This window comes from Callithrix jacchus, chromosome 5 (assembly GCF_049354715.1).
Source record: "Callithrix jacchus isolate 240 chromosome 5, calJac240_pri, whole genome shotgun sequence".
In the NCBI taxonomy this organism is placed as follows: domain Eukaryota; kingdom Metazoa; phylum Chordata; class Mammalia; order Primates; family Cebidae; genus Callithrix; species Callithrix jacchus.
The window spans coordinates 30,736,715-30,749,246 of record NC_133506.1 but is presented as its reverse complement, the minus strand read 5'-3'; the positions used below and the strand labels follow the sequence as shown (position 1 = coordinate 30,749,246).

The following is a 12,532-nucleotide window of genomic DNA, read 5'->3' as shown; positions in this document are numbered from 1 at the left end:
AGCTATGTTCAGGGCAAAATCTGGAAGAACTGCTTGCAGACTAAAACAGACCGAAACGGCATTTTGCAAACTGCTGCACACAGCGCAAATGCGGCTCTATGAGTTAATGTGTGCTCCTGATTACGTTTGCAAAAATTCCTTGAACAAACACTGAAAGTATTTTGTATACCAAAGCCTCCTCTTCGAAATATCAGTGCACATTATTATACTCATTAAAACTCACAAAATGCCTGCAGTGAGCCACCTGATTTTTTATATTTGAACTTTAATCAGTTATTGTGGAATTCCTACAGTTTGATTTTTGAGGGGAATGACTAACACGTATCAGCTACCTTCGGAGTGTCCTGTGGAAATAAATTAAGAAACATTCATCTGGAATATTGTTTCATTTTCCGTGAATTCTAGTATTGAAGAAGCTAAGTAAATTCAGTCATCCACTGGTATGCGCCAGGGTTGGTTCCAGACCTCCCTTCTATACCAAAATCCATGGATACCCAAGTTCCTTATATAAAATGGTGTGATATTTTATATGAGGTGAATCCACATTTTTTAAAACCTGTGCACATCTTATGCACATATAACCTATGCATATCCTCCTGTATACTGTAGATCATCTCTAGGTTACTTATGATACCTCAGACAATGTAAATGCTACGGGCATACTTGTTATGCTGTGTAGCTTAGGGAACAATGGTGAGATAGAAGTCTGTCCATGTTCAGAACAGGTGCATTTGTTACAAAATATTTTTTGTCTAAACTTGGTGGAATCCAAAAACGTGGAACTCAAGGATACAGAGGCTGACCGCATGTTGATGATAATGGATGGCATCCAAGTTTTCAGCTCTCAAAAAAAGCAGCCACAGCTTTAGAAAGAGAGAACTTGAATGAGTGTCTTGGTGTTGGAGGTCAATATTAACTTATGGTTTACAAAATAAAGACAGGTAATATCAACAATTGTGTACGTCCATGGGTGGATTTCATAGCTCTGTCCCGCTGAGGAGGCCTGGAACGAGGCTCCTCGTCCTCCCCACTGTTGACATTTCGGCCTGATCACTCCATCTTTGGGAGCTGCTCTCTGCAGTGCCTGGTGCTTATCAGCATCTAGAACATCTGTCCCCTAAATGACAGCAGCGCCTCCGCCCAAGTAGTGACAACCAAAAATGTCCCCAGACATTGCTGAGTGTGCTCTGGGAAGCACATTTGGTGCCTCCCGCCCCAGGTTGAGAACCACCGACCGAGGCCCCATGGCCTTCCAGGAGCAGTGAGCACAGGCCACCTGGGAGCTGCTTTCTCAATTCACCGTGGATTCTAGCCACTGATTCTAAGGTTGGATCAGAAAAGTGAAAGATAAATCTGGAACTTCTTGTTATATCAGAAAGTAAAAATAGACTCAAATTATGATTAAAACATGTCACAAGAATGCAGGAAGCCGCTTGAGGGGGGCCCCAGTAGCCAACTCTGAGATAATTTACACATTGAAATAAATCATGATAACAAATTCTAACTCATTGTATAACATAAGAACCATGAGTCAGATAGAGCTATGGAGAAATAAACGGCAAATAGGTAGGTAGATAGACAGATAGAAGAAAAGAGAATTTATCCTTAGAGTAGAATGAATGCCATTAATACACATATAACAAGCGATGAAATTAGAAAGAACTTTTCACAACAGTCATAATAACAATATCACTGCATGCTAAAGCTAGAACGTGAAAATATGATAAGAAGTAGAATTAATCACATTTCAAAGCATTGTTGCATGAAATATTTGTTAATGATCAAGTGAAAAATAGCAGCTTTGCAGTGGCCTGGCACAGACACACTGCGATGGGCTGGGGCCAGGCCACTCCCAGCAGCTGGTTCACCTAAAAGTGTCCTCTCACCTTCTTGAGGATGACAGGCCGGCTGGAAGCAGATACCCACCGTTCCTGCTGAGCACGTTCCCAGCTTACCCCACCTGAATGATGCCCCCCAGTGAACCCAGCAAGACCAGCAGAAGAGCCTCTGACTGCTCCAGAGGTGGGAGAATTCGCGCATCATGTGGCTTTCACTCGGGAAGATTCTGGGTGGCTTCTGATGCAGCAGCAGGTAACTGATGCACATAGGCTGATCTGAACACCTCTCCCAGCAGAGCCACAGTCCACCCCATGTTGGGTCCAGAGAGGGCAAGTTTCCTCCTCCATAGACTGCATAGTTTCTGCTGGTGTCTGCAACTCCCATGGGACACGTGGAGGGCAGCCCTTTCCTTCCGAATACAACCTACATCAGATGCTCTCCATGGGGGACAGGTCTGTGGGCAAAGTGATGATTGTAGTGATAGGCATGCAGAACTGGCAGTCCCAGAAAGAATCCAGTGACGGGGGGTGAGGAGCTTCACTGCTGGGAGACTGGCCTTGGGTCAGACAACTGCAGACAACTGCAATAGGGTCAACACTCACAATAAGACAGAGTGAACTCAGTCCAAATATGAAAAAAGCAAGGGGGGTTATATAGCCAAGGAGCACGGTGTGGCAGAAGGTGAGGACAAAATTACTAAGCAGAGACCTCAAAGGCAGGGGTTTCTGGCTGACCTGACCAAACAGGATTCTTGCTGAAGGCAGGACACGGCCTTAGACACCAAAGGTGAGGGATGAGGACTTGATCAGATGTCGACGGTGATCGGTTGCTGAGAAGAGCAGGATTCTCCCTAGAATGATTTAGCAGGATTCGTATCTAAAACTGGGCAATGCAGACCTGGCAGGTAGGCGCTGGAGACCAAGGTTGAGGCCTAGAGGAGAAGGCTCAGAGGAGCCTGGAAGGTTCTTTAGATACAGTCTTGTGGCTTCATCCAGCTCCTCTGTGACAGGAGGAGAGGGCAGGCCGGGCCACAGGAGGGGGCAGGCCCATCCTCATGGTCTCTGGCTCCAGCTCCAGCACCCACTGATTGAGTTCAACAGGATTCCAGGTGGGAACAGGATCCACTCTCCACAGTCACTGCACTCTGCTAATGGAAATGATACCTAAGGTTACACAAACAGTGACAGGGAAGTTCCAGCAGTGACCTGGATGGGGATGAGGAAAAAAACTCTGATGACCCAAAGATGCCAAGGGGATTGCTTTCCCCTTCAGAGCCATGTTTTCTTCTGGGCCAGGCCCCTGCAGGCTGTGACCAGGGAGTCAGGGGAAGTCCCTGGATGTACCAGCCAGCAGCCCGAGTTCCCAGCCCAACCTCTCCCTGTCCTCTCCACTTGGCTGTGGTTCTCCAGTCACCGGCTCTGCTCAGAAGAATGGACTCCTTGAGAAAATAAATAGCAACACTGTCATCTAAAATCCTAAGAGCTATTTACACCTCGGTCCCTGAGCCTAAACTGCCCAAGTATTCTCTTCCCCAAGGATTCTCTTCCCCAATAGAGGGCCAAACTATCAGACCTCAGATGCTGGGCTCTGCACTCCCCTTCTCCTGCAGGGGCTTCTGGCCTGCTTCCTGGTGAGTGTCACTGTTCATAATAACATGGCTTCGTCCCCATCAGAGCCCAGATGCTTCCCATCTGATGGTAATGGTGGCCGATAGGCCAGGAGCATCCCACGCCCCCCACAGTTGGGAGCAGGGAGGGGGAAGGAGGAAAGATGTGTAAGAGACAAACTTGACCCCAGAGAATGCCCAGCACTCCATAAAGGAGGCTCTGGGCTTCCCCTTTAAGAAGCTACCAACTCCTGTGGCAGTTCAGTGTCAACTCCTGTCATCGACACTGATTATTAGTCGGCCAAAACCTGGATGTGAGGAATCTCAACTCCTGGCCAACTTGATGTAACCACTGTTACTTTAGGTGGTTTATGTCCTTAGGTGTTTACTGATCGTAAATTGGTTAGTGTTCCCCTTTATTGTTGACTTATTACAGAGAACTTCTGCCACTCACCTAATTTCTCACTCTGCTAATTCAATCATGGGATCAAGATGCACACGCAGCCTGGGAGAACCCAGCTTTTTCTTTCGTCTCCCAGGAGAAGGGAAACATGCCCACTCCTGGGCAGCTGGACTCCTCCAGGTTATAAGGGTGCTGGAGGCCCCAGGCTTGGTCCTGAGTCTGTTGTGTCTCTCTGGGTCCCTGCTGGCCCATCGTTGGGGCTGTAGGCTATGGGAACTAAGGCTCCATCTTTTCTTTTTTTTTTTTTTTGAGATGGGATCTCACTATGTTGCACAGTGTGGTCTGACACACCTGGGCTCAAGAGATCCTCCCGCCTCAGTCTCAAGAGTCACTGTAAGGTATGATATAACACTGAGCTACTGTAAATTTCAACCATGCTTAAGTATCACTGCAGAATCAAACACATCTTGCTGGTTTTGAACCACCAGACACTACCATTTATGAAGCACCTCACCTTTCCATATACGTGACACACAGAGAAGGCAAAACATTTGCCCAAAGTCACCCAGCAGCTGGAACAGCTGTCCATCTACCCTGACCTTCCACTTCCCAACACCCATGCTGGATGCATCTCTTGTGGCTCCTGAGAATGTCCTGCACGGGGGTCTGTTCCACTGAGATTAGAGTGGTCACTTTATCATCCCAGTTGACCCTCCCCATGGCTCACTCCAGTGTCCTGCAAAGGATGACCACTGGTGGTGGCATCACATACAGGAAAGTAGGCCAGCACTCCAGCTCCCACCCCACACTCCACCCACCACCATACCCCTGTTATGTGGATGACCTGCACCTTCTTTCTAAAGACAAAACACAGGAGAGATATGTGTGTATTTCAGCTTACGCTCTGCACAGCACATCCTCCTGAGACTCCAGCCCCAGTGGCCAGGGAAGGTGGGAGCCACAGTGGAGAATTAACTCCTACCTTTGGAGATGACCATTCTGCTCACAATACTGGTAAGTGACTTCCTCTCTTTCCCTGTCTGGGGATCTCTCCCCACTTTCCTGTCTAACTAGGAGGCATCATGTGCAGCCCTGTTTGAAGGCCTTCCCTCCCTCTCCCAGCAGTAAACACCATGCCTGAGACACCTGCTGTGTCTGGCGGGGTGCATGGCTTTTCCAGGGGTGCTGCATTCACAGTGGGGTGAGAAGACCACTGGGCCTCAGGTAACAGGGTCCCCAATTCTAACACTGAACATGAACCCGTCAGTAATGTTGCTTCCACTGTTGAGTTCCTGCCGATCCAGCCCAGCCATGGCCGAGCCCCAGGATCACAACGGGTCTGGGCTGACGCTGGCCGACCCTCACCTCCCCCACTCCCAGGAGAGTCCTCTTGGTGCCCTGCAAAGGCCCAGGGTTTCCAGGTGTTTCTGGCAAAGCCTGCCACCTCACCATAAGGGCACTTGCCACAGGGTCACCTTCAGGCCTGCAGGGTGGGGTTGAGACAACACGGGGAGCAGCTGTCTGTTCAGGGCCCCCCTCACTCCCCACTCCAGGAGTCACATTCCAGCCCAGGACTGCAGCCTCCTGAGCTGGGGGCTCTGACAGCCCACAGGGCACCCAGCTGGCCACGTCCTCGGTCTGGGGAGAAGGAGAACTCACAATCCCAGCAATGAAGGAACTCGGGGGCTGCTGGAAAGCCACGCTGAGCAAAGGACAAAGACACACTGGGGCTCAGACTGCAGGACTCATTCCTGGGAAGCTAAGGACAGGAGACAAAGCAGTCTACAGGGCCGGATGGGGGCTGCCAGGGCGGGGTGGGCACGAGGGCGGGCTGCAGAGGCAGGAGAACATCATCTGGCGAAGGCAGATGTCAGATCTGGACAAAGTGGTAACACGGGTGTAGGCATTTATGAAATCTCTCAGGTCAAACATACAATTAGGCATTTTATTGTATATAAATGTTATCTTATTCAAAGTAATTTTAAATGTTATGTGTGTTTTCCAAGCAGTGCACAGAGGACCAGTGCCAGCAGCATGGCTCCCAGCGGGGAGGAGCAAGAGAGGCTTTTGGGCTCCCACATTCATCCTGTGGCTGCTGCTCCCTCTCCTGACAGCCCCACTGCCTGCCAGGGGTCTCCCTGCACCTTCCACTCGGCCCCACCCACGGTTATGGTGATTCCGGGTTGTTCCCTTCCCTGCTCACACCCCCTCCAGGAGCTTCCTCTTGGAGCAGGCCCGCCCAGCCCCACCTCAGGGCCTTTGCCCTGGCTGTTCGCCCGCTGCCTGGGGCTTCTCAACCTGACCAGTCTCATAGAGACCTCCCTGACCCGGGTCCAGTGGCACCCATCTCTGTCTAACTGAACGACTATAACTCCCTAATCTAAATTATTGATGACCACTCCCTGTCCTCCCACAGCCCCTAAGGGGCTGGGCTGTCAGTACCACAGCCACCAGCAGCCACTCGTGGCAACGGGGCACTTGAAATGGGACTAGTCCCAAATGACACTTGGTCTAACTGTAAAAAATAAACAGGGAACTTCAAGACATTACACACAGACAAAAGAATGTTAACCAGCTCCTCAAGAATAGTTCTTATGTGTTGAAAGCATTTTGGATACATTCGGTTAACGTGGAAATACTAAAAGTACTTTCAGCTGTATCTTTTAACCTTTCAAATGTGTCTCCCAGAAAGTTTTAAGTTGCTCCTGGGTTTTTGTCCCATCTCTGTGGGCAGCAGCTCTGCGATATCATGTCTATGGCTCCATTGTCCAGACTGCCTGGTGCAGGCGGAAGCTGGTGACAGGTTTGTTTATTGAATAATGAGGAGTTATGACAAGAGAACTCAATGACCTTTTCCCAAAAGTTAATTACTTTATGTTTGGCAAAGAAGTTCTGTAGATCAGTGCATGGGCAAGGTCATCCCGAGCTTGTGAAGCAGGCTCCCTGCTCCGGGAATTCCCGCCGTGACCCTGTGCTCTTGGACACGCCTCACAGGTGAAGCCTTTAGGAGGCCAAGCCCTGTATTTCTCTCTTTCCTGAGGAGATAGGCAGTCATCAGGTTCTGCAGCCCAGGGAGCAGTGCTCTCTGGAGTCCAGGGTGAGCCAAGCTTTTGAGCACTGGGGAAGAGGGGCAGGGCTGGGGACAGGTGAGGACAGGAGTAGGGAAGAGGAGGAGAAGGAGGTGTGGGAGGAGCAAAGGGAACTTAGGGAGAGAGGGAAGTGGTTGGGGATGGAAAGAGAGATGCAGACAGAGGAGGAGGGGTAGAAAGAGGAGGAGATGCCAGGGGCAGGGCCAGGGAGCACACCCAAGCAGGATAAAGGCACAACTGCCTTCTGGCCTGGGCTGCCTGCCTCAGGCTCATGCTTCTTTGCTCTCAGGGAACTCCATCTCCTTGCTCTGTGTCCCAGCAGACCATGGCCTGGCCCCTGAACACCCCACTGCTGCTGCTGACTGCCTTGATGATGACTCTGGCTGGGAGTGCCTCAGCCCAATCTGGGATGACCCTGTTAGGTGGCATCCATGCAGCAGACCTCAGTGACAAAAGTGTACAGCGTGCCCTGAACTTTGCCATCAGCGAATACAACAAGGACAGTAAGGATGAGTACTACAGCCGCCCCCGGCAGGTGATGGCTGCCCAAAAGCAGGTGGGTGCTGCCCCCACCCCAGGGGTCCTAAGTCCCACCCCTGAGAGCATTCTTCCCAAATCAACACGATCTAAAGCTTAGACTCATTCAGCTTTCCCTGACTGTCTGCTGCTGGCCTTCATCTGCTAGGATGCTCCCAGGACATGAGGACATGAGTTCAGCCCTGTCCTGTCCTCTCAGCCTCCTTTGACCTACAGCAGCCGCTGTGTCTGTGCCATGATGTTGACATTGGCCAGGGTCCAGCAGGTGGGACTGTACCAACTCTGGGTGGGCTTGGCACTGCTCAGGATGAGATCCAGGCCATGAGGCTCATCCTCCTCCCTGACTCCTCTCCACAGGGGCCACACGGGAGCCTGGCCCCTTGTCTTGCAGAGCCCTGCTTCTCTCTTCAAGTCACACTCTGGGCACAGCCCCTTAGGACTAGTGGCCTTCACCCTCAGGCTGGCTGACCACCCCCTATAGACCAGGGCAGCTGAATCCCTGCTCAGGGAGAGCACACCTGACTCTGCCTTTGTCAGCTGATGCAGAATTAGACCTCAGCCAGATGAGGACAGCAGTCACCTGAATAAGGACGGACTGATGGGTCAGCTCTTAGAAGGGCTTGACTTTACTGCATCTTGTTAAGTTTCTAAGGAATGCCAGATTTTCTTTTTGTGATTGGAGACACGAGGTAAAATTGGTCTTGGACGAAGGAGGCTGGATGGCCCTTGGGGGCTGACTTGCAGGGTGCTGCACTTCAGGAAAAAGCAGCAGAGCAGAGGAGGGCTCAGGTCAAGAGGGAGCTTCAGCAGGGCTACAGGCCCAGCATGTCCTATGGCCAGTGGCAGAGCAGCAAACAGTAACACAGCGACCACAGGGCTGTATGGCCTGCCAGCCCTTAGAGCTCTTCCACCTTCTCTTGGAAAGTTGTAGGAGTCCAGACCAGCCCCATTTATCCTCCAGCAGCTCTCTCCCTGCACACGAGGAGCACTCCCTGGTGCTGTGGTCCCTGCTGGCCTGTGCCTCCCTCTCAAGTGTGACACTCACTTGCAGTGAAGCACAGAATGATGTAGGTTATTGGGTCCTGGAGCCTGTGTTACAGAGGAGCAGACTGACACAGGAGGGATCACAGGACTTACATGTGGTTCCACAGGGCAAGGTCTAGCACCCCAGTCCCAGGGTCCCTCACTGTTAGAGACAAAATGCTTGTTCCTAGGTGCTACAAGGAAATATTCTCATTTAGACAAAAAGTTTTATCAGTAAGGCAGTTTTACTTTCTGCAGAAAGGGTGCTACTCATCAGCAATCTTGCCATGAGCGCACACTGAACAAAGGAGAGGCAGGAATATTTATCTGTTACACACTGGGTCTTTACCGCTGTGTCTTATCTTTGTCGGTGGGAGCTGAACCTCACAGTCTAAGCTAAACTCGATAGGCTGACAACTTACACCTTTCTTAAACAGGTAAAAGCAATGTAGAACAGAGGAAAAGATGAAGTTGCTTCTACAAGTAGAAAAAAATATTACTTAGAAAGGTAGCAATATTTTTTTTTTTTTTTGAGACTGAGTTTTTGCTCTTGTTACCCAGGCTGAAGTGCTATGGCACGATCTCGGCTCACCGCAACCTCCGCCTCCTGGGTTCAGGCAATTCTCCTGCCTCAGCCTCCCGAGTAGCTGGGATTACAGGCACGCACCACCATGCCCAGCTAATTTTTTGTATTTTTAGTAGAGACGGGGTTTCACCATGTTGACCAGGATGGTCTCGCTCTCTTGACCTCGTGATCCACCCACCTCGGCCTCCCAAAGTGCTAGGATTACAGGTGTGAGCCACCACGTCCGGCCCAAAAGGTAATAACATTTCTAAGTAAGGAAGGCGCATGGGATGCGAGCTGGGACCTGCCTGAACATGTTCAGAACAAATACGTTGGTTAAAGTACAAGGACACAGAGTGGATTTATATCTTGTATCTAACAGCTACATAGAATAGGGCTTAACAGAGTTATTAGCAACACAGACACACACACACACACACACACACACACACACACACGGAGGCTTTGAAGGAAGTTAGTCTTTAAAAGAAACTATTTCTCACATTTATTGTTCATTCTTTAACAAGAAAGGAAACTCCGATGAGGACTTTTTACTTCTCACACTCACCACAGGCTTTGCCACAGTTGTGACAGGTCATGCCTGGGGGTGGCACTGTGCAGAGAGAGGACTCAGTTTTCTACTGAAGTTGCAACTGTGAGACTTGCAGGAAATGCTGCCACCAAAATCACAGCTGGAACGTGGGTGCTGGGGAGGCAACTGTGACACATGCAGGTGTGTGACTCACTTTAGAAATGCCACCAAAATCACAGCTGGAACGCAGGAGCTGGGGAGGCAACTGTGACACATGCAGGTGTGTGACTCACGTTAGAAATGCTGCCACCAAAATCACAGCTGGAACGCGGACACTGGGGAGGCAGTCTCTTTCTCAGTGACCTAAAACATCCACGTGTGAAGCCTCTTATTTCCTTCTGTAAATGAGCAGTAAATAAATCTGGGTTAATGGAGGGAATGAGGTGCTCTCTGGGCTGAATGGGCTGGAAGTCAGCTCCTGGCATTCAGGGGACAGTCTTCCCGGGATGGCTCCAGTGTCCCTGCCCCCTGAGCACAGGTAGCAGAATTCAGTTAATCCCCTGCTGTGGAAAGAAGCATACTCTTGGGACTTAGACCCTGTCCTGCACACCTGGTGCCAGGACTGTTTCTTTGTCCCACCCTGGCTGGCTGCCCAGAGCTGTGCCTTCTGTTCCTGAGCCCAGTGAAGGGGGTTTTAGGTCCTGGCCTCATCTGCCCTGCTTCTGCTTCTCCTCCTACTGGGCTGCATGAGACACTCTGTTTGAGTTACTCAGAGAAAAGAAGTTACCAGGGAGACCTGGGACCCGGTACCCCTGCCAGCCATCAGGAGAAAGTGGCTCGTGTGCCTTTTGGGTGACAGTGTGGGCAGCATGAAGCCCCAGGCAAGCCCAGTGACTCAGTCACAGTGAAGTGCCTGTGTGTGCATGAAACTGACAGTGTGCTGTCCCTGCCTCCTGCTCTTCCTTGCTTGTAGATCGTGGGTGGGGTGAACTATTTCTTCAATGTGAAGTTCGCTAGAACCACATGCACCAAGTCCCAGCCCAACTTGGACAACTGTCCCTTCAATGACCAGCCGGAACTGAAAGAGGTATGTGCCTAATGTGGGTCAGGGGCATCAAGCACTGCAGAGCAGTGTGTGCATGTGTGCGTGTGTGTGTGTGACTGTGTGCCTGTACTCCTGCACATGCTCAGGAGAGCGTGTGTGCAAGTGTACAGATATCTGTAGAGCCATGCATGCAAGGATGTGTTCATGTGCATAGGAAGATGCATGTGTGTTTGGCACACCCGTGCAGATGTGTACTGTGAAGTGAAAAAATGCATTTGTGCATATGGAGTGTTGTGTGTGCATGAATGTATGTGTGGGCTGGTATGCACATGTGGGTATGCATGTGGAAAGGTGCGTGTGTGTACACATATGAGGAAGGTGCACAGGAGCGTGTGTGCACGTGTGTGGATGTGTGAAGGAGTGTATGGGGTCACATATAGATTATTGTGGGTGAGGGTTGGTGTGAGCTTATGTAGATGCTTATGAATTTGATTTGCGAAGCAGGCTTTAGCTTGGGAATGGGGGTACTGGGAGCTCCACAGTGTGTGCTTTTGGGTGTTACCTGCTGGGCTGGAGGAGGCAGGTGCCGGGCTGGGTTCTGGGAAGAGGCAGTTGCAGTGCTGGGATCTGGGAAGAGAGAAGGGGCTCTGTCTAATCCCAGCCGCAGGCCCCTGCCAGTAGCCACAGCCAAACAGTGCATGTTAGAAGGAATTAAATGCCTGTTATCTGAGAAACCCTGGACCTGCCCCAGCTCACCCAACACCAGCCTCTCCAAGGACCTGGGATTTCTTCTCAGGTCTCTGCTCAGGGGAGAGCCACAACACTGTCCTTGTCATCTCCTCGTCACCTCGGGCACTTTGAGTTGCAATTTCCAGTTCCCTGGGTTCTTCCCTCTGTCCCCTCTTGGTGCTGGCCTGGGTGCTGGAGGTAGAAGGAGCTGGGGGCAGTGAGCCACCTCCCCCTGCCCTGCACCCTTGGGTCTCCCGAGGCCTTGCACAGGCTGCTCCTCACAGAGCTGTGCTGGGGCAGGAATCCGGTAGGCTGGGTGAGGGCCCAGTGCCACCTGGGGACTTGGAGCCTTGGGAGGGGCAAACAGTCACTGCCCAGTTGGGCTCGGTGCCCAGGAACGTGGCAGGGGCGGGTCAGTGGGGGGCCCAGTGTCCCATCTCCATCCACTCTCACGCCCATTCTGCTGTCCTGTTCCTGGGCATCTTTTGCTTTAACTGTAACCCACACTCATTCTCTCTCTCTCTTTCTTTTCACAGGAGGATTTCTGCTCTTTCCAGATCTACGAAGTTCCTTGGGAGGATAAAATTTCCATGGTGAACTACAAGTGCCGAAAAGTCTAGGGGTCTATGCCAGGCCTGCCGCACCGACCACCTCCTAGTCCCACCCCTGCAGTCTCCCAGCCCTGGACCGGTGACCCTGCCCTGGGGAAAGTCTCCCCACGCCTGCACCAGGAGACAGAGAAAGCAGCAGAGGCCTTTGTGGCTCGGCTGGCGGTACTGCCCTCCTTCCTTCTTGCTTCTCACAGCCCCTGTGTGCAGTGCACACCCCCCACCTCCTGTAATAAAACAGTAGCATCGCCCCCCTCTGAGTTCTTGGCTGTCTGAGGATGTGCACACAGGCGGGTTTCCACAGTTCCCTCATGAAGCCTCCTTGTTCTGCTGCTGTGGAGATTACAGGAGCATCTGGGAGCCGACGCGACCACAGCAAGGCCATTGGAGGAGCTGCTGTGACTTTAGGAGACCTGAGCCTCAGAACAGGGAGAAAGCAGCCGGGGGCTGAGAACCCAGGCCTTCAGCCTCAGCAGCCCCTGGTGAGGGGGTCAGGGAGAGACGGGCACCCAGGCTGCTGCCCCGGAAGATGGGCTGCTGCTTTGGTCTGAGCTCC

The 12,532-nt window shown here is 51.5% G+C and overlaps 1 protein-coding gene across 1 annotated transcript; it reads left to right on the top strand.

Annotated features, from left to right (window-relative positions):
• Positions 1-7,189: 7,189 nt before the first annotated feature.
• On the top strand, positions 7,190-12,224 carry CST5 (cystatin D). Its single transcript, XM_035303457.3, has 3 exons — positions 7,190-7,493; positions 10,568-10,681; positions 11,905-12,224. The coding sequence occupies exons 1-3, from the start codon at positions 7,209-7,211 to the stop codon at positions 11,986-11,988; spliced, it is 483 nt and encodes a 160-aa protein (XP_035159348.3). The 5' UTR covers positions 7,190-7,208; the 3' UTR covers positions 11,989-12,224.
• Positions 12,225-12,532: the final 308 nt, after the last annotated feature.

Coding starts and splice junctions, on each gene's coding strand:
- CST5 (XM_035303457.3), top strand. CDS start 7,209: ATGCTTCTTTGCTCTCAGGGAACTCCATCTCCTTGCTCTGTGTCCCAG. Junction 7,494..10,567: donor TGATGGCTGCCCAAAAGCAG/GTGGGTGCTGCC, acceptor CCTTGCTTGTAG/ATCGTGGGTGGGGTGAACTA. Junction 10,682..11,904: donor ACCAGCCGGAACTGAAAGAG/GTATGTGCCTAA, acceptor TTCTTTTCACAG/GAGGATTTCTGCTCTTTCCA.